Here is a 16,895-nt window from a genome sequence, read left to right as displayed (position 1 = left end):
AATAGCATTAACATTAATGTTGTGTGTAGGAATACAAGAAGGCTTTTACAGAGCAGCAGCTATGGAGCAAGATAAGGACTTCAGAGAGCAGCAGCTGTGGAACAGGATAAACAACATGAGAACCAAGGACACCTCTAGAGGAAGAATGAACAGCTCTGATTGGACAAGCATCTGCATGAAGAGTGTTTGTGGAATGTTCTGTTGACTTGTAGGGGTGAAAGGGAATGCTAGGAAAAGAAACCTTGTGGATATCCATATATCTGTGCATTTATCTGCAGTTATTGCTATTCTCTTACTTTTCTCTGTTTCTGTCTTAGTAAGAGGCCCTGCTTCTATACTATTGCCTCAAAGTTTGCTGACGGTGGACAAGCCCAGGCAAGTCCTGGGCAAGGGTTGAGAAATCCTTTGTCTGAGGGACACAGATAGACAAGGCCAGGGGCAACAAGAGAGAGACCAGCTGAAGAATGGCCTGAAGTGCTCTTTTGTGTGGGCTTACCTTGAGGAAGATGGCCATCTCAGGGGGTGCTGCACTTGACCCTTACCCAAGCACCCAGGAATGTCATGTAGGCAGGAAAAAGGAGGATAAAAGAGAGATCAGCAACCATGAAGTTAGGTTTTCTGACATCAGATTCTTCACAATGTGAACAAGGTTTTCTGACATCAGATTCCTCACAACCTGATACATGCATGCTGAAGAAGATGCTGGCATGCTGAAGAACAAGATAGGTATCTGGCTAGAGATCCCTCGCTGCTGCTCTGCTGCTGCCAATGGACTCTCTTGGGCCTGCTGTGTGAGACCCTGCTGTTTCCTCCACCACCTGCTCTGCACTGCTCCAGCTTTGCTGCTTGTGGCCAGCCACTCTGCTGCTGCTCCCTTCTGCTGCTGCGCCCCCCTGCACTTTCCTCGGACTAACAGAACACCATGTGCCGGGACACTGCTGCATCCAGGTGGTGACTATCCCCGCTTTACGCAGTTCTTGTTTTCTTACTACCTTTCCTATTACCCGCTTTCCCCTCCCCATCACCCTAATTCTCAGTAGTGGCTGCTTTCCCTTCCCCATCTTCTTGGTTGACAGAAGAACTGGTCCACAGCATTGCCATGGCAGAGTGGCAGTGAAAATGTATTGTCAGTGTGCAGCAGGGAATAGAGAAACCCAGTGCCCCAGGCAGCTGCTGCCATGGTGACACAAGCTCTGCCATCAAGGAGGGTCCTGTAGTGCAGGGGCTTGCAGACGGCAATGCAGCAGTCATAGGCCATGATGGTGAGAAGCTAATATTCTGCTGAGATCAAAAAGACAAACAGAAAGACCTGTACAACACGTCCTGCATAGGAGATGGCCCTGGTGTCCCAGAGGGCATTTGCCATGGCTTTGGGGAGAGTGGTGGAGATGCAGCCCAGGTCAAAGAGGGAGAGGTTGAGGAGAAAGAAGTACATGGGGGTGTGCAGGCAGTGGTTGCATGCTGTTTATGCTGCTGAAGCCGTCGCCCATGAGGCAGCCAGGCAGATGCTCAGGAAGAACCAGAAATGCAGGAGCTGCAGCTGCTGAGTGTCTGCCAACACCAGGAGGAGGAACTCAGTGATGGAGTTACTGTTGGGCATCTGCTGCTTCTGCACATGGGGACCTGTTCAGAATATGAAAGTTAATGACAAGTCTTTCTCTGGGGAAAATATCCAATCAGCTCCATTGCTGGAGCTACATTTTGTGGTACTCAGTGTGTCACAAGCAGCAGGGGCTTCTGCCCATGGGCTCTCAAGGATGCAGTATTGTCCCCATACAGTGGGTATATGGGAATGCAGTGGTGGTGTGGGGACAGATTTTCTTTTTAGGATCTGTCACATGAAACCGCTTCTAATGCAGAAATATTTGTGGCAACATCTGCACCCCCAATGCCAAAATAGAAAATGTCACAAATAGAAATTTTAGGGATAGCTTTTGCTACGTGCTCTCCTTCCCCTCATCATGCCTGATGTGTTCTCTGAAGTCAGATATCCTGTGCCTTTCTTCTGCACTCAGAGTGAATTGTTGTGTCACCTGAGAGGCAAAGGAATTCACAATGTCTTAGTGCGGGGTGAGGGGAATGGGTTGATCTTGTTCCTAACTGCCCCCAGCTTGCAGATTTTGGATATGGAATGCAATTGCATTGCCATGTTACCCTGAAACATGGTCGTGTTCGGACCGGAGAGCATCGTGCTCGGACCGGAGAGCGTTGTGCTCGGACTGGAGAGCGTTGTGCTCGGACCGGAGAGCGTTGTGCTCGGACCGGAGAGCGTTGTGCTCGGACTGGAGAGCGTTGTGCTCGGACTGGAGAGCGTTGTGCTCGGACTGGAGAGCGTTGTGCTTGGACCGGAGAGTGTCGTGCTTGGACCGGAGAGCGTTGTGCTCGGACTGGAGAGCGTTGTGCTCGGACTGGAGAGCGTTGTGCTCGGACTGGAGAGCGTTGTGCTTGGACCGGAGAGTGTCGTGCTTGGACCGGAGAGCGTTGTGCTCGGACTGGAGAGCGTTGTGCTCGGACTGGAGAGCGTTGTGCTCGGACTGGAGAGTGCCGTGCCCAGACCGGAGAGAGTTGTGCTCGGACTGAAGAGTGTTGAGTTTAGATTGCAGGGATTCTTTCTCATACCAATATGTGTCTCGTTGATATAGGAGGTCTTCTCTCTCAGCTCTGAGACTCTCTTTCTCATACCAGAATGAGTCTCGTTGTTGTAGGAGGTTATTTCTCTCATCAAGGAGACTCTCATTCTCAGCCCTGAGACTCCCTCTCTCAGCATCAAAAACTTCCCTCTCAGAAATGGTATTAAATAAGGCCCGATAAGCATTAGCTAGGCCCCAAGTCATTTGTGCCTCCTGAGATCTGCCTGAGCCACAACATTCCTGTCTCAAGTATGCGGTCAAACTCTTGGGATTCTTTAAGTGTTCAGGAGTAAAGCTCCATGACACTAAAGATGTCTGTCTTCTAAAAGTTTCTCCAAAGTCTCTCCACACTCCCTGCCACTCAGTATTCTCTAATTCTAGGGAAGACTTCCTCCTGAGGTTATAAATCCAGATACTGAGTGAGATCACTACAATAACCAACAGTAAATTCAGGGAGATTAATAAGATTGACAGTGTGGTCCACTGGGACAACTGGTCAGTCGAAGACTGCTTAAAGGATGCAAAGAAAAAAGGAAGAGCACGCTCAAAAACCACCATTTCCGTACTATTAGTTGCATTAGTTGCATTAGTTGCTCCCTCTGGAGCTGCATGCAGATACCAAGTAAGCGTTGATAACCATGCTTTCAAATCATTATACATGTTTACAATTCCATAGGAAAAAGTGGCTAGCTTAAACATGCTCCAATATGTTTGGAGCATCACAAAAGAGGAACTAATGAAATGCAGTCCCTGGTAGAACAAACTTACTAGAGGGAACATTTTTTTTTCTTTTTTTTTTTTCTTTTTTCTTCAATAGAGAGAAAAAAACTAAAAGAAAACAAAGCTCAGCAGTGTTTATAAAATATACCGGAGTATTGGCAGTCCGCCTGGACTTTCAAGGTCAAGCTCGCAGGCGCAGAATCGCAAACCTAAGATAGCTCCTTAACAAAGAAAAACAACTTGTAGCCCTGTTAAAAGCTAAAAGAGCAACAGAAGAAAACACAGAAAAACAGCAACTCAATACGCCCGCATCCTCCACCAAAATCTGTCACGGTTTGAACGAAAAATCCACTTGCACCCGTGACAGGGGGCCGTGGGCCCCGCGAGGGCCCTAGGCCAAAAGGAAAAAGTTAATTAGGAAAAGAAAACAGCGGCAACGATCTAAGGAGGCACACTTATTTACTAAATACTATATCGAAATACAGGATAATAAAATATAATATAATATAATTGAAAATTGAGCTAACGAATCAGGCAAAATAGGAGAGAGAATGAGTCCCGTAACCGAGAGGCCTACTGTGAAATTTAGGCGAGACGGTGAAGGCTCCCACACACTCCCCTGAACGCCAGAACTCGAAAGACGTCAGTCTAGTCTGCGACAGAGTTAATATAGAGTCCAGGTCCCGTGACCTCGTGTTGTTCCCTGGGAGATGTAGTCTTCTTCTGTAAGTTGCAGATTCAGTAAAATTATTCATGCTTTATATGATGTTATGATGTGGAATACTGATAACAAAATTACAAAATTATTAAACCATGACAGTGTAGCACTAAGACGCCTTCTCCATGGAGCTTCTTGACAGCCCAAAGACCTACAGGAAAGATGTATTTGTCTGGTGGGTAGATTGCAACCCAGCAGGATGCTCCAGAGAAAACTATCATGTCCTGGAGATGGGGTATACTGAAGGAAGAACCGTCTCTGTACATCTTTGAGTATGGTAGCATAGCACAGTTGTGTAGCAGGACCTAAGACCCATGTCCTGTGACACCACAGGGACAATTCAACAGTCCCACTGTATGTGGCATCCTACAGAATCCATCCAACAGGTCCTGTAAGAGCTGAATTTCTAAACTTATAAGGCAGTGCCCCTCTGCACCCAAGGATGACACTGAAATGACACACGCAACAAATGACAGATTCTTATGTTAAAAAAGTGGGAAAATATATATTACTGAAAATGTCATCTGAGCCAGCAGGATGCCAGTGGTTCTTGTGGCAGGAGGTGACAACACTAGATGGCACTCAGCAGGTGGCGCTTGCGAGCAGTGGCAGTGTAGGGGTGCCAACGCCATTCCACATCAGCGGCATCCCCTTGCTCCAGGGTCCCCAGGCGGATCAGGTAGGCTGCAGGGAGATAGGGACACATGGGAGACATGATGGGGACACATAGCACACAACAGGGACATAGAGACACAATGGGGACACTGGGGACATGGAGGTATGTTGGGAACACAAGGAAGAGAAGGACATGATGGGGGACATGAGAACACAACAGAGACATGGGGGTAACATGAGCACCCGAGTGACATGATGGCAATACACTAATACATGGGAAACAAAGGGATCTAGCAATGTGGGGGACACAGGTACACGCTGAGGACACAAGGACACACTAGGGACATGGTGGACATAATAGGAACACGCCGATGACATGGGAACGCAAAGGATATGTTGGGGATATAAGGACACAGTGGGAACAGAAGGGCCATAATGGAACCTGTTGTGGCATGGGGACACAGGATGGAGATGTGGAAAAGACAGGGATATGGGCGACACAGGTTGGGGCACAGGGACACACTAGGGACATAGGGGACATAGTGTGGACATGAAGGAACATGGAAAACATGGGGATATGGCGACATAGGTGATGAGGGACAAGATGGGGAAATGGGAACACAATGGCAACATGGGGTTACATGGGAAACATGGGAATATGGCCACAAGAAAGGACATGGGTATGGGGAACATGGTGAGACACAGGGATCTGGGGGACATGAAGCCATGTTGGGGACAAAGACAGATGACAGAAACACATTTTGGACATGGAAACAACAGGCACGTGGAGAACACAGGGATATGGGGACATAGTGGGAAATGGGGTTAAAAAAAGACATGGACATAAGTAGGGGATGTCTGACACTGGGGACAATTAGGGCTCAGGGAGAGGGACAGAAAATGCTGAGGGGTCTGGGAAGACCACAGGGACACTTGGGAACACTCACGGCGTAGTTGGAAGCGGGGTCCCACCTCCTCTAGCTCCACTGTCTTCCCCTGGCGCCGGTAAACATGGTTCCTGTGAGAACACCACTGTTTGAAAAAGTTCTCAAGGTTCTTTAATCCCATCCATGACCCCAGTGTCTCCACAATATTCCCATTGCCTCCAATACCCCCAAAGTACATGTGACATCCTCCCCAGTGTCTCTTTCCCACCCGGGTCACCCTGAATTCCTACCGGACAAGGATGACGTCATCTTCATTGGCAAAAGTCACTACACGGCGGGTCTGGGGCCGGGGGACAGGGAAGAGGTGCTTGAGGATGGTACCCACCTGAGGAACAGGCACAAGGACATTGTTACCATAATGGGCTGCTCATGTTTCCCCGTGTCCCCACTGTCCCAGTCTCCATGTTCCTCATTATCCCTCCCTTTGTTCCCATGTCACCACACCCCATCATGTCTCCACGTCCCTCCAAGATCCACATTTCCCCAATGTTCCCCATACTCTTCCAAGTTCCCATATCACAGTATCACAGTCTCGTGCGGGTTGGAAGGGACCTTAGAGATCATCGAGTCCAACCCCTGGGATTTGAGCCTCCTGTGTAGCAGAGCGGCACTTCTACCACTTGCGCCACAGGGGGATTCGAACCCGGGCCTCTGGTGTTGCAAGCGGCATTCCTACCACTGTGCTACCGGGGCACACAAGTCTTCCAAGTTTCTTAAGTCTCTCCATGTCCATGTCCCACACATCCCAAGTCCCCCCAATATCCCTATGGCTCTCCATGTTCTCATACGTCTCCCAAAATCCTCATCCCCTGCGCCACTGTGTCCCTCCATATCCCCACATCCCTCTATGTCCTTATGTCACCCCATATTCCCATGTCTTCTGAAGTTCCAGTGTGGCTGTTCCATCATGTCCCAGTGCCTATCATGTCCACAGTGCCCCCACCAACCCCACATCCCATATCTCCATAACCCCTCCCCACTACCCCATGTCCTGCAATGTCTCTGTGTTCCCTTACCCGACGTCCCAGCGCGCTGTCCAGTTGGTGTAGCAAGACGTGTGGTGCTCCTAGGGGAGCACCACCAAGACCCCCCACCTCATGCCTCAGCACAGCCCCGCTCAGTGTGAAGTGGGCTGTAGGGCCGTGGGGCAGGTGGCACAGCACCAGTCCATCTGGGGACAGCAGTGTCAGTGAGGGGCCACATTCCATCATCGTGCCCACTCCCTTAGTCCTGCACACCTCCCCACAGCTCCACCCCTTCACATTAGCCAACCCTTTTCCCATTAGCCCCATCCCTCACGGAGCATTAGCCTCCGTATCCCATTAGCCTCACCCTTTCCCAGCCCAACACAGGCTCCTCAACACATTTTCCCCCAGCAGAGGACACCTCCTATGGCCCCAGCCCTTTCCCAAGTCCCCAGCCCATCTCACCAGGACATCCACGGGTCTCGTGCAGCACCAGCAGGTCAGTGACACCAGCCGCCCGGCACGCACTCACCAGGGCCCCCACCTCTGCCCGGCCCCGGTTCAGCCGCCTTGCCCCTGGGATCACCAGGCACAGCTCCTGGGGGTGAGGCAGAAGCCACACCTACCACCTGAACCACACCCACAAATGTCCCACCCACCCCAGTGAGTCAGAATCCACATCCTAGTGTGGACTCAGGCCCATAGGGAGCACCATTCAAGCTTCACTCACCCACCCTAGACCCAACCTAAAGAACAAAGCACAAAGTCTGGCGGTGGAGCTAACTCAAAGCCCCACCCATGTTACCTAAGCCACACTCCACCCCATAAGCCTCACCAACAACAGAGGCATCACCCACCTTGGCAAAGACACGGAGGCGGGCACTGGGGTCGCGTGAGGTTGTCACCATCACCTTGGGGGGCTCCAGCCCAGCCCACCGGTACTCATCGTCCTGGCTGCCTGTCACACCTGGGGGCAGGGCTTGGTCAGGATACCCCTCTCAGCAGGGAGTGCAGGCAGGGCAAACCCAGCCCCCTTGGGGAGAGATTCATAGAAATCTACCTCTAATTTTAAGAACTGGGTAAATCTGCTATCCCTGTTGATGAGAATTCAGCCAAATTCATTCTTCAACTTGAGAGGAATTGCAGAAAACCTGTTTGTCATTTTAGAAAAACCTGTTTCTCATTTTAGGAAGGACTCAGATAAATCTGCTCCACGTTTTGAGGCTGATTCAGTCTAATCCACTTCCAATTTAAGAAAAAAAAAAAAAAAAAGGTCAAATCTGCTGCCCATTTTGGGGAAGAATCATAAAAATCTACTCCCCATTTGGGGAGGAGGAATTTGGACAAACACTGCCATTCTGAGAGGAACTGAAAATCTGTTGTTTGTGGGGGAGGTCATAAAAACATGTCCTCCATTTCAAGAGAAATTCAGGCAATTTGCTCTCCACTCTGGGGAAGATTCAGGCAAATCCACTCCTCGTTTTGTGCATGATTTGGGTAAACATAATTTTGCCAAAATCACAGCAAATCCCCCAACTGTGAGAACGAAGCAGGCCTATCCATTTTGAGGAGAATTCACCCAAGCACCCTCCTAATTATAGGGTTCATGCAGGTAAATCACTTGCTCCTTGGGGTCACAGATTTCTGCTAATCCCAGCCTCATTTTTAGGGCATTCTGTCACTCACCACTTTCCCCTGGAGTCTCAAACTCCAGCTCCTTCTGCAAGGCCAGTGCCTGGCGCCTCAGCTCAGTGGGCAGCAGTCGGTTCTCTGGGAAGGGGGAACAAAAATTGCATGGGGGAGAGGGGCAGAAAGAACCCCAAATACTCCATAACCCAAACCAGAACCCCTTTATACCTCCCCCCTCTATGTTCTGCAGGCCATACTGTCCCCTTCACATCCTGTATTTGCTCCTGTGCACCTCAAATTTGCCCCCTTATGTGATACTTCCCCTCTCTACACCCACAAATTATCCTCCATGCCCCCCATTTGCCCCCACATCCAACATATTTACCCCGACAACCATTATTTTGCTTCTCAAAACCCTGTATGTGCTCTACAGCTCCCCTTCCATAGATTTGTCCGTCAGCCCGTATTTGTCCCACTTATCCTACATTTCCCTATCCACTTCACATCTGTCTCCAGAGTCCCTATACTCGCCCCCATACCTGCCCTCCCAAGCCAAATTTGCCCCCCCTCACCCTATATCTGCCCTCAGCACCCCAAATCTGCCCCCATATGCCCTATTTGGCCCACACGTGCTCCATCTGGACCCTATATTTACTGCCACGTCCTGCCTATTTACTCCCACATACCTCACATTTGTTCCCGACACCCCATATTTGCCCATTACATCCCCTACCTGCTCCCAAGCACCACAAATTTACCCCCATCCACACCATAACTTACTTCCCATCCCATATTTATCCCCACAACCCCCATATTCGGCACTGACACCCCTATCTACACGCTCTATCTGACCGCTCTGCTCCTCACCATCCAGGGCCTGTCGCAGCTGCTCCTTCTTGTCCTGCTGCCGCCGCAGCCGCTCCTCCTGCGCCCGGCGCTGCAGGTATTCACGGCGCTCTCGGGCCTGGCGGCGAAGCTAAAAACAGACAAGAGGACACTGAGAGAGACGGGAGCCGCCGCAGGGACAAAACAACCTCCGTCCGCAACCCGACCAACACCGCCCCGTACCATGGCTGCAGCCGCGCCGCTCCCCCCTCACACCGGCGCCTCCGCACACCGCCGCCTCCGCACACCGCCGCCTCCAAACACCGCCGCCGTTGATTGGTTCGGATGGCAAGGACCAATCAGAGCGCCCCGTGCTAGTAAGGCACCTCCAATATGGCGGCCGGGATGGCAGAGCGGCGCCCTCATCCAAAATGGCGGCTGAACAGGTTTTGCTCGCCTGTCAGTCGACCTCTCTCGAGGTCCCGCCCCACAGAAGTGGGGAGAGACACAGAAGTGATGGTAGGAAATTTTATCTGCACGCTGTCATGGACAGCCTCATCCAAATATGAGTGGAAAAAAAACCACCAAGCCAAAACCTGGGAAGAATACAGGGATACCGTCTGGACTTGCAGACTTGGGATCAGGAAAGCCAAGGCGCAGGCAGAACTGAACTTGGCGAGGGACGTGAAAAACAATAAGAAAACCTTCTACAGGTACATTGGCCAGAAGAGACAGGCCAAAACGGGCGTACCTACTTTGGTAAATTTAAAAGGAGAACTGGCTTCAACAGATGAAGAGAAAGCTGAGGTGCTGAATGAGTTCTTCACCTCGGTCTTCACTGGTGGCCAGGATTCTAGTCTTGTTCACGTCCCTAGCTCTTGCACCCCCATACCTCCATGTGGGGACCAAGGAGGTAAATCCCTCCCCACTGTAAGGGTAGAGCAAGTCCGAGAGTGCCTCCTTAGACTGAATGAGTACAAGGCTATGGGGCCAGATGGCGTGCATCCCAGGGTCCTGAAGGAGCTGGCTGAGGTGGTTGCTGAGCCGCTCTCCATCATATTTGAGAAGTCGTGGCTGTCAGGTGAGGTCCCGGATGATTGGAGGAAGGGTCACGTCACTCCCATTTACAAGAAGGGGAGCAGGGAGGACCCGGGGAACTACAGGCTGATGAGTCTCACCTCTGTGCCTGGGAAGATGATGGAACAGATCCTCCTGGACAACATGCTCCATCACATAAAGAATGAGCATGTGATCCGAGACAGCCAGCACGGCTTCACCAGGGGAAGGTCATGCTTAACTAATCTTGTGGCCTTCTATGATGGAGTGACGGCGTTGGTGGACGAAGGGAAGGCGACCGATGTCATTTACCTGGACCTGAGCAAGGCCTTTGACATGGTCCCCCATCACATCCTCATCTCCAAATTGGAGGGAAGTGGATTTGATGGGTGGACAACTCGATGGATAAGCAATTGGTTGAAAGGCCGCAGACAGAGGGTGGTGGTCAATGGCTCTATGTCCAGGTGGAGGCCGGTAACCAGCGGTGTCCCTCAAGGGTCTGTCTTGGAACCGGTGCTCTTTAACATCTTTATTAATGACATCAATGAGGGAATGGAGTGCACCCTCAGCAAGTTTGCTGATGACACCAAGCTGAGTGGTGCAGTCGATACGGTGGAAGGAAGGGATGCCATTCAGAGGGACCTTGACAGGCTGGAAAGCTGGGCTCGGGTGAACCTAATGAGGTTCAACACAGAAAAATGCAAGGTTTTGCACTTGGGCCAGAAGAACCCCACGCACCTGTAAAGGCTGGGAGGAGTGGTCCTTGAGAGCAGCTTGGTAGAGAAGGACCTGGGGGTCCTGATAGATGAGAAACTTAACATGAGCCAGCAGTGCGCTCTGGCAGCCCGGAAAGCAAATGGGATCCTGGGCTCCATCAGGAGAGGGGTGGTCAGCAGGGATAGGGAGGTGATTGTCCCTCTCTACTCTGCTCTTGTGAGGCCCCATCTGGAGTACTGTGTCCAGGTGTGGAGCCCTCAGTACAAGAAAGACATGGAGATTTTGGAAAGGGTCCAGAGGAGGGACAGGAAGATGATCAGGGGGCTGGAGCACCTCCCCTATGAGGACAGGCTGAGGGAGTTGGGCTTGTTCAGCCTGGAGAAGAGAAGGCTGTGGGGTGACCTCATTGCAACCTTTCGATACCTGAAGGGAACTTACTCCCATGTGGGAAGTAAACTCTTTGAAAGGGCTGACAATAGCAGGACTAGGGGAAATGGTTTTAAGTTAAAAGAGGGAAGATTTAGGTTGGATGTTAGGGGGAAGTTCTTTACTAGGAGAGTGGTTAGGCCCTGGAACAGGCTGCCCAGGGGGGTTGTGGATGCCCCGTCCTTGGAGGTGTTCAAGACCAGGTTGGACAGGGCTCTGGGCAACCTGATCTAGTAAAGGTGTATGTTTGGTGGCCCTGCTAGGCAGGGGGGTTGGAACTACATGATCCTTGATGTCCCTTCCAACCCGGGTCATTCTGTGATTATGTGATTCTGTGAAAACAAGAACAACAAAGTCTCTGTCAATGCTTGGGAAGAGCACTCTACGAGTAAAATAAGTGTTTCCAGACCACCTTATGAAACTAAACGTGTACAAGCCTATAGGGCTGGACAACATGCTTCCCAGGGCTCTGATGGGACTAGCTACCATGGTTGCCATGCCACTCCACCATATTTGAAGAGTTATGACTCTCAGGTGAAGCCCACGTGAAAAGAAGGAAACAACACTCTTTTTTTTTTTTTCTTTTTTTTTTTTTTTTTAAGAAGGGTAAAAGGAAGACTCCAGGAACTACAGGGCAGTGATCCTCATGTCTATGCCTGGGAAGACTGTGGAGCAGATCCTCCTGGAAGAGATGTTAAGACATGCAACTTGAGGTGATCCAGGACAGCCAGCATAGTTTCACCAAGGGCAGATTGTACCTGACTAATCTAATGGCCTTCTATGACGGAACGGTTGCATCAGTGGACAAAGAAAGGGCAACCGATGTAATCTGCCTGGACTTTTGGTATGGTCCCACACCACATCCTTATTTCTAATTGCAGATATGGATCTATGGCTGGACTATTCAGTGGATAAGGAATTAGTTGGATGGTCCTAGCCACGAGGCTGTGGTCAGTGACTCTTTTTCCCAGTAGAGGCCAGTGATAAGCGGTGTTCCCCAGGGCTCCATCTCAGGACCAGTGCTCTTCAACTACTTTATCAATAACCCAGTGAGACTGAGCACACCCTCAGCAAGTTTGCTGATGACACCAAGCTGAGTGCTGCAGTTGACAACGCAGAAGGGAGAGGATGCCATTCAGAGAGACCTGGAGAGGCTTGAATAATGGAACCTACTGATGTTTAACAAAGCAAAGGGCAGGCTTATGCTGTTGCAGTTGCATCAGGGCAATTCCACAAAGATGCTCAGTGGGCTGGGGGCACTTCTACCATGAAGACAGGCTGAGGGAGCTGGGAGTGTTCAGCCTGGAGCAGACTCTAGGGAGACCTCATTACAGCTTTCCAATATGTAAAGGGACATTATAAAACAGGAAGATCAACATTTTACACAGTCTGATAGTGAGAAGAAAAGGGGTAACAGTTTTAAACTAAGAGGAGAGATTTAGGTTAGAGGTTAGGAAAAAAATATTTACTCAGAAGGCAATGAGGCACTGGCACAGGCTGCCTAGAAAAGCTGGGGCTGACCCATCCCTAGAGGCGCACCAGGCCAAGTCTGGATGAGGCCCTGGGCATCCAGATCTTGGTAGGGGGCAAACTATCCACGTTAAGGGGGGGCTGTAAGATCCCTTCCCCAACCCAAGGGCTTCCAGAATTCCATGGCTCTATGACCCTAAGGATTGCAGCTGATGGTTCGGGATGGTTCCTGGGGCCAAGACTTCAAGGACATTTGTGAGGTGTGGGGCTATGGGGCAGTGGGGGCTAGAAGCCAGGTGCCACTCCCCATCCTGTCAGCAGAGGGCAGGGACAAGGACACACAAAGCTTGTCCCACAGAACCATGCAGTCGTTTATTAAACCACATCCTGCCAGTGTTGATCCCTTTGAGGGACAGTGGGGATACTGCTTGGGCACTGGTGGCCTTGTGGCACACCAATGCCTGGGTCTGGTCCCCCTGAGGTGAGCTCCTAGTGGCCCCCGGGGAGGCTTCACATGTGAGTGCCCAGGGTGCTGATATATGCCTGCAGTGCTTGAAGCCGGGCATCAATTTCAGACAGTGTGGCTGAAGTCTCTGTGCCCAGGTTCTCTACAGAGGGAGGAAGAAAAAAATGGGTGAGGAAAAAAAAACACAAAAAAACAAACAAACAAAAAAACAAAAACACAAAATGAGGCCAGTAGGTAGCAGAAGATCAGGATGAGGGGCTCACCTTTTCCACGCTTTTTGTGGCCCCGATCCAGGTGAGATGGCTGTAGGGGAAGAAGGTGGTGATGGCACACAACCTAGTGCTCCCCTCCCAGTGTCACCATCACTCCCTGCTGTCACCACTGCCCCCCCAGAGCCACTCACCACACTAGCACTGTTGCAGGACGAAGCACTAAGTGGACTCCAGGTGCTAGGACCCCCCAAACCTCTGATTTGTAGGAAAGAAGTGGTTAAGAGGGCAGGGGTGCAAGGAGACCATGGTGGCCAGGAGGGGACTGCAGTGCTTAGAGTGAATGCCACTGCTGACCTGCGGCGCTGGGGACATGTACCAGCCTCACTGCCTGAGCTCAGTGCTGAGCGCCGGCTCTGGAAACTTTCAGCTGCAGGGAAAAAGGGTTTGATGGAAGGTTTGAGGGCAGACCCCAGACCTAATAGGTGCCCCAAGACCTGCTGGGTGTCACTCAGGTGTACTGAGTGCCCCAGGCCCACTGGGTGTCCCTCAAACCTTAAGTGCCCTCTACCTACCTGAAGAGCTGCGCCTGCACCTCCTCCTACAGTTGTCACCGCTTGACACCGTCCCACGCTGCAGCTTCTGCCTGCACCCAGGAAATCATGTGCTGCGGGGAGCAGGGAGCACAGAGAGGTGCTTTTCCCTACCCCTCCAAAAAAACTGTCAGTGAGTGAGGGCACTGTGGCATGGCTGTGAAACCATTTACCTTTGGAGCTCTGTCTCCTGCCGCCGTTGCTCGCGGGCTCTCACAAAGGCTGTGGGGTTGAAGCGTGGTGGCCGTGAACCTAGGGAAAACAGAAGGGGAGGGAGAACATTGGGAGGAGGTCCCAGGAAGGTCCCCACTCCCTGTGTCCCTCACCTGCAGGAGATGGGGACTGTGGTGGCAGGCAGCCTTGGCTGCTACTGCGGCTGTCCTGAGATTTAGAGCGGTGGCGATCTCGTGGGAGGCCTCGTGCTGTGGCTGATGTGCTGCGCCTGTGGGAAGGACAAATGTGGTGAGGTGGGGATGGGGATGTGGCAGTGCTGTTCCCGATCCTGTCCCCAGTTCTATCACCACTTTACCCTTTCCTGCACGCTGCCAGCTCAGCTGTCAGTGTCTTCACACGCATCCGCAGCATCTTTTCAGCCGCCTTCACCTCTGTCAGCTGGGGAAGGAGCCATAACAGAGCCGTGACAGTGCAACGGCATGCTCATGTCCCCAGCCTCATCCTGCGCACCTCCTTGGACATCCACTGCTGCTTCTTCTGATGCCAGGCCTTGTCCTGCAGCCGTTCATCCTCCAGCCTCCACACTTCCTGCTGCGCCCGCTGTAATCTGTGCAAGGCACAGTGTGCTGTCCCTTTGTTGCACTGATAATGTCACAGAAGGGACACATGGAGCAGCTGCACTCACTCATCCCGCAGCTGTGCCAGTTCATCCTGCTGCTCCTGCACCAGGCGTCGCAGTGCAGCAACGTCTGCCTCACCAACGTAGGCCAATGACAGCGGGTAGTGGATCCTGGGGAACACAGAGACAGCACAGTTTCAGTGCCACCATGTCCCCAACCCCATACTTTCCTCCCAGTCTTGCTGTCCCCACATCACTCTCCTCAGTGTCACAGTGTATCCCCACTAATGTCTCCAGCCCCTGTGTGTACCCCCATCAACGTCCCCGATCCCATGCTGCCTCCACAATCAGTGCCCCTGGACCTTCACTGTCCCCATGCCAGTGTCCTCAGCCCCTTGATGCCCCTGCTGGGTGGTCTCCTCTCAATGTCCCCACTTTTTGCCATTTTTGCATGCTGCCTCCTGTCACCTGTCAAATTCGACGCAGTAGATGAGTATGAGGTACCGCTTGCTGCTAAGTGGCGAGGTTGAGTGGGGCACACGTGTAGCTACCCCTGCCTTACAGCTCCGCAGGGCCTCCAGGTCATGGTAGGTGAGTAGCTCCAGGCTGACAGCCTCACTGCTCTGTGGGGTGGGACGTGAGGACTGGGATCCCCAAACACCCCCTCCAGCTCCCAAAACCATCACTCCCCACCTTCATTACTGCTGCTTCAAGCATGCTGCAGAAGATCCCAAACTGCTTGAAGTTGCCCGTTTTGCGTGTCAGGTCCTCGACAGCTGTGGACAGGGGAGACTGTCAATGGCTGGGAGTCTCAGGGACCTGCTCCAGAGACCCCTGGGCAGCTCACAGGTAGCATCAAAGTGGCCCCGCCAGCGCTTGGTGCTGTGGCGTTCCTCCACCTCCACCTCCAGCGCTGCTTGGCTCACACTCAGCTGGATGCTGTGCTCCTTGCCACGGAAGAAGCAGTTGGCTTGTAGGCACCGTGGCTCCTCCATAGTTGCCAGAGAGCAACAGGTGGCTAGGGACTGACGGGGTCCTAAGGGATGGAAAAAGGGGGGATACCAGGAGATTAGGAGATCTCCCCCCTGGAGACGGGGAAAAAATGGAGAGAAGTAACTGGGGGAATGGAGGAGGGCCTAAAGGCTTTGGGTGAGGGGGCAAGAATCCGTGGAGGAAGTGTCTGAGAATGTGGGGGGAAATCAAGGCATGAGATGAGAACGCTAATGAATGGAAGGATGCCTGTGAAAGGGGTGACACAGGAGAGGGGAAAGGGGGGCCCTAGAGGATGGGAGTGGGGGGTCTGGGAAGGAGGGCTGGGTGCAGGGTGTTGAGGTGGGCAGAACTTTGAGGAAGGGGTGTCAGGGAAAAGAGGGGATGTCGCTGGGAAAACAGAGAACCTGAGAAGATGGGGGTGCTGGAAAATGGGTGGGCTGGTAACAGGGCCAGGGGCTGAGCTGTGAGGAAAGGCAGCCTAGGAGAAGGGGGGATACGGCACTGGGCGCACATAAAGCGAGGGGTGTTCAGAGACTTGGGGGGGGGGGGGTGTTCCAAGGGAGAGAGATACCTGATAAAAGGGTTAGAAAGCAGTGGGGGCTGAAGGAGGAAGGGGGCACGATCTGGAGATGGGGTCTGGGGGAGGGCACGGGTGTTGCTACCAGGACCGGAACTTCGGGTGCCCCCGCAGGCCGCGAAGCTCCAGGGACGCTGCGGAGTCCGGGCTGGGAATGCCAAGGCCCCGTCCTGCCCCGCAGCGACACCGCGCAACGCCGAGCGCCGAACACACACAACGCCGAGCGCCGAACACACACAACGCCGAACACACACCACGCCGAGCGCCGAACACGCACCACGCCGAGCGCCGAACACACACCACGCCGAACACACACAACGCCGAACACACACCACGCCGAGCGCCGAACACGCACCACGCCGAACACACACAACGCCGAGCGCCGAACACACACAACGCCGAACACACACAACGCCGAGCGCCGAACACGCACCACGCCGAACACACACCACGCCGAGCGCCGAACACAACGCCACCCCTCCGCCCGCCGCTCTAACGCCCGGACCACTGTCCCGCCCCTCCAGCAATCCGATTGGCTGGCGCTAC

General features: G+C 52.5%; 3 protein-coding genes across 30 annotated transcripts; all 3 read right to left on the bottom strand.

Moving 5' to 3' along the window:
* Positions 1–9: 9 nt before the first annotated feature.
* Positions 10–3,410, bottom strand: LOC146760515 (uncharacterized). Its single transcript, XM_085550875.1, has 2 exons — positions 2,155–3,410; positions 10–1,623 (listed from the first exon to the last, which is right to left on the bottom strand). The coding sequence occupies exons 1-2, from the start codon at positions 3,408–3,410 to the stop codon at positions 1,587–1,589; spliced, it is 1,293 nt and encodes a 430-aa protein (XP_085407001.1). The 3' UTR covers positions 10–1,586.
* Positions 3,411–3,792: 382 nt separating this feature from the next.
* On the bottom strand, positions 3,793–9,329 carry IMP4 (IMP U3 small nucleolar ribonucleoprotein 4). Of its 6 annotated transcripts, none has more exons than XM_085550876.1 (9): positions 9,293–9,329; positions 9,092–9,200; positions 8,282–8,365; positions 7,453–7,628; positions 7,061–7,193; positions 6,647–6,801; positions 5,861–5,955; positions 5,631–5,701; positions 3,793–5,392 (listed from the first exon to the last, which is right to left on the bottom strand). In XM_085550876.1, exons 4-9 carry the CDS (start codon positions 7,501–7,503, stop codon positions 4,974–4,976), a joined length of 924 nt encoding a protein of 307 aa, XP_085407002.1. In that variant the 5' UTR covers positions 7,504–7,628; positions 8,282–8,365; positions 9,092–9,200; positions 9,293–9,329; the 3' UTR covers positions 3,793–4,973. The 6 variants fall into 6 exon arrangements, 4 of the variants coding, with proteins under 4 accessions (XP_085407002.1, XP_085407003.1, XP_032302998.1 ...); XM_085550877.1 differs by having other exon boundaries at positions 3,793–4,752; XM_032447107.2 differs by having other exon boundaries at positions 7,453–7,562.
* A 1,979-nt stretch (positions 9,330–11,308) lies between these two features.
* On the bottom strand, positions 11,309–16,843 carry CCDC61 (coiled-coil domain containing 61). Of its 23 annotated transcripts, none has more exons than XR_014947435.1 (14): positions 16,344–16,843; positions 15,627–15,815; positions 15,473–15,555; positions 15,248–15,402; positions 14,846–14,950; positions 14,671–14,767; positions 14,516–14,598; positions 14,313–14,428; positions 14,160–14,238; positions 13,969–14,060; positions 13,751–13,823; positions 13,588–13,651; positions 13,448–13,487; positions 13,066–13,326 (listed from the first exon to the last, which is right to left on the bottom strand). XR_014947435.1 is itself a non-coding variant. In XM_015873892.3 (14 exons), exons 2-14 carry the CDS (start codon positions 15,772–15,774, stop codon positions 13,229–13,231), a joined length of 1,212 nt encoding a protein of 403 aa, XP_015729378.2. In that variant the 5' UTR covers positions 15,775–15,815; positions 16,344–16,843; the 3' UTR covers positions 13,066–13,228. The 23 variants fall into 23 exon arrangements, 20 of the variants coding, with proteins under 20 accessions (XP_085406978.1, XP_085406980.1, XP_085406983.1 ...); XR_014947437.1 differs by having other exon boundaries at positions 16,435–16,843; XR_014947436.1 differs by having other exon boundaries at positions 16,783–16,843.
* Positions 16,844–16,895: the final 52 nt, after the last annotated feature.

The sequence above is a fragment of the Coturnix japonica genome, chromosome 6 (genome assembly GCF_054131305.1).
Source record: "Coturnix japonica strain WE chromosome 6, WE-NBRP24, whole genome shotgun sequence".
NCBI lineage: Eukaryota > Metazoa > Chordata > Aves > Galliformes > Phasianidae > Coturnix > Coturnix japonica.
Note: the sequence above shows the minus strand (reverse complement) of the source record. Positions and strands in the feature narration are given on the sequence as shown.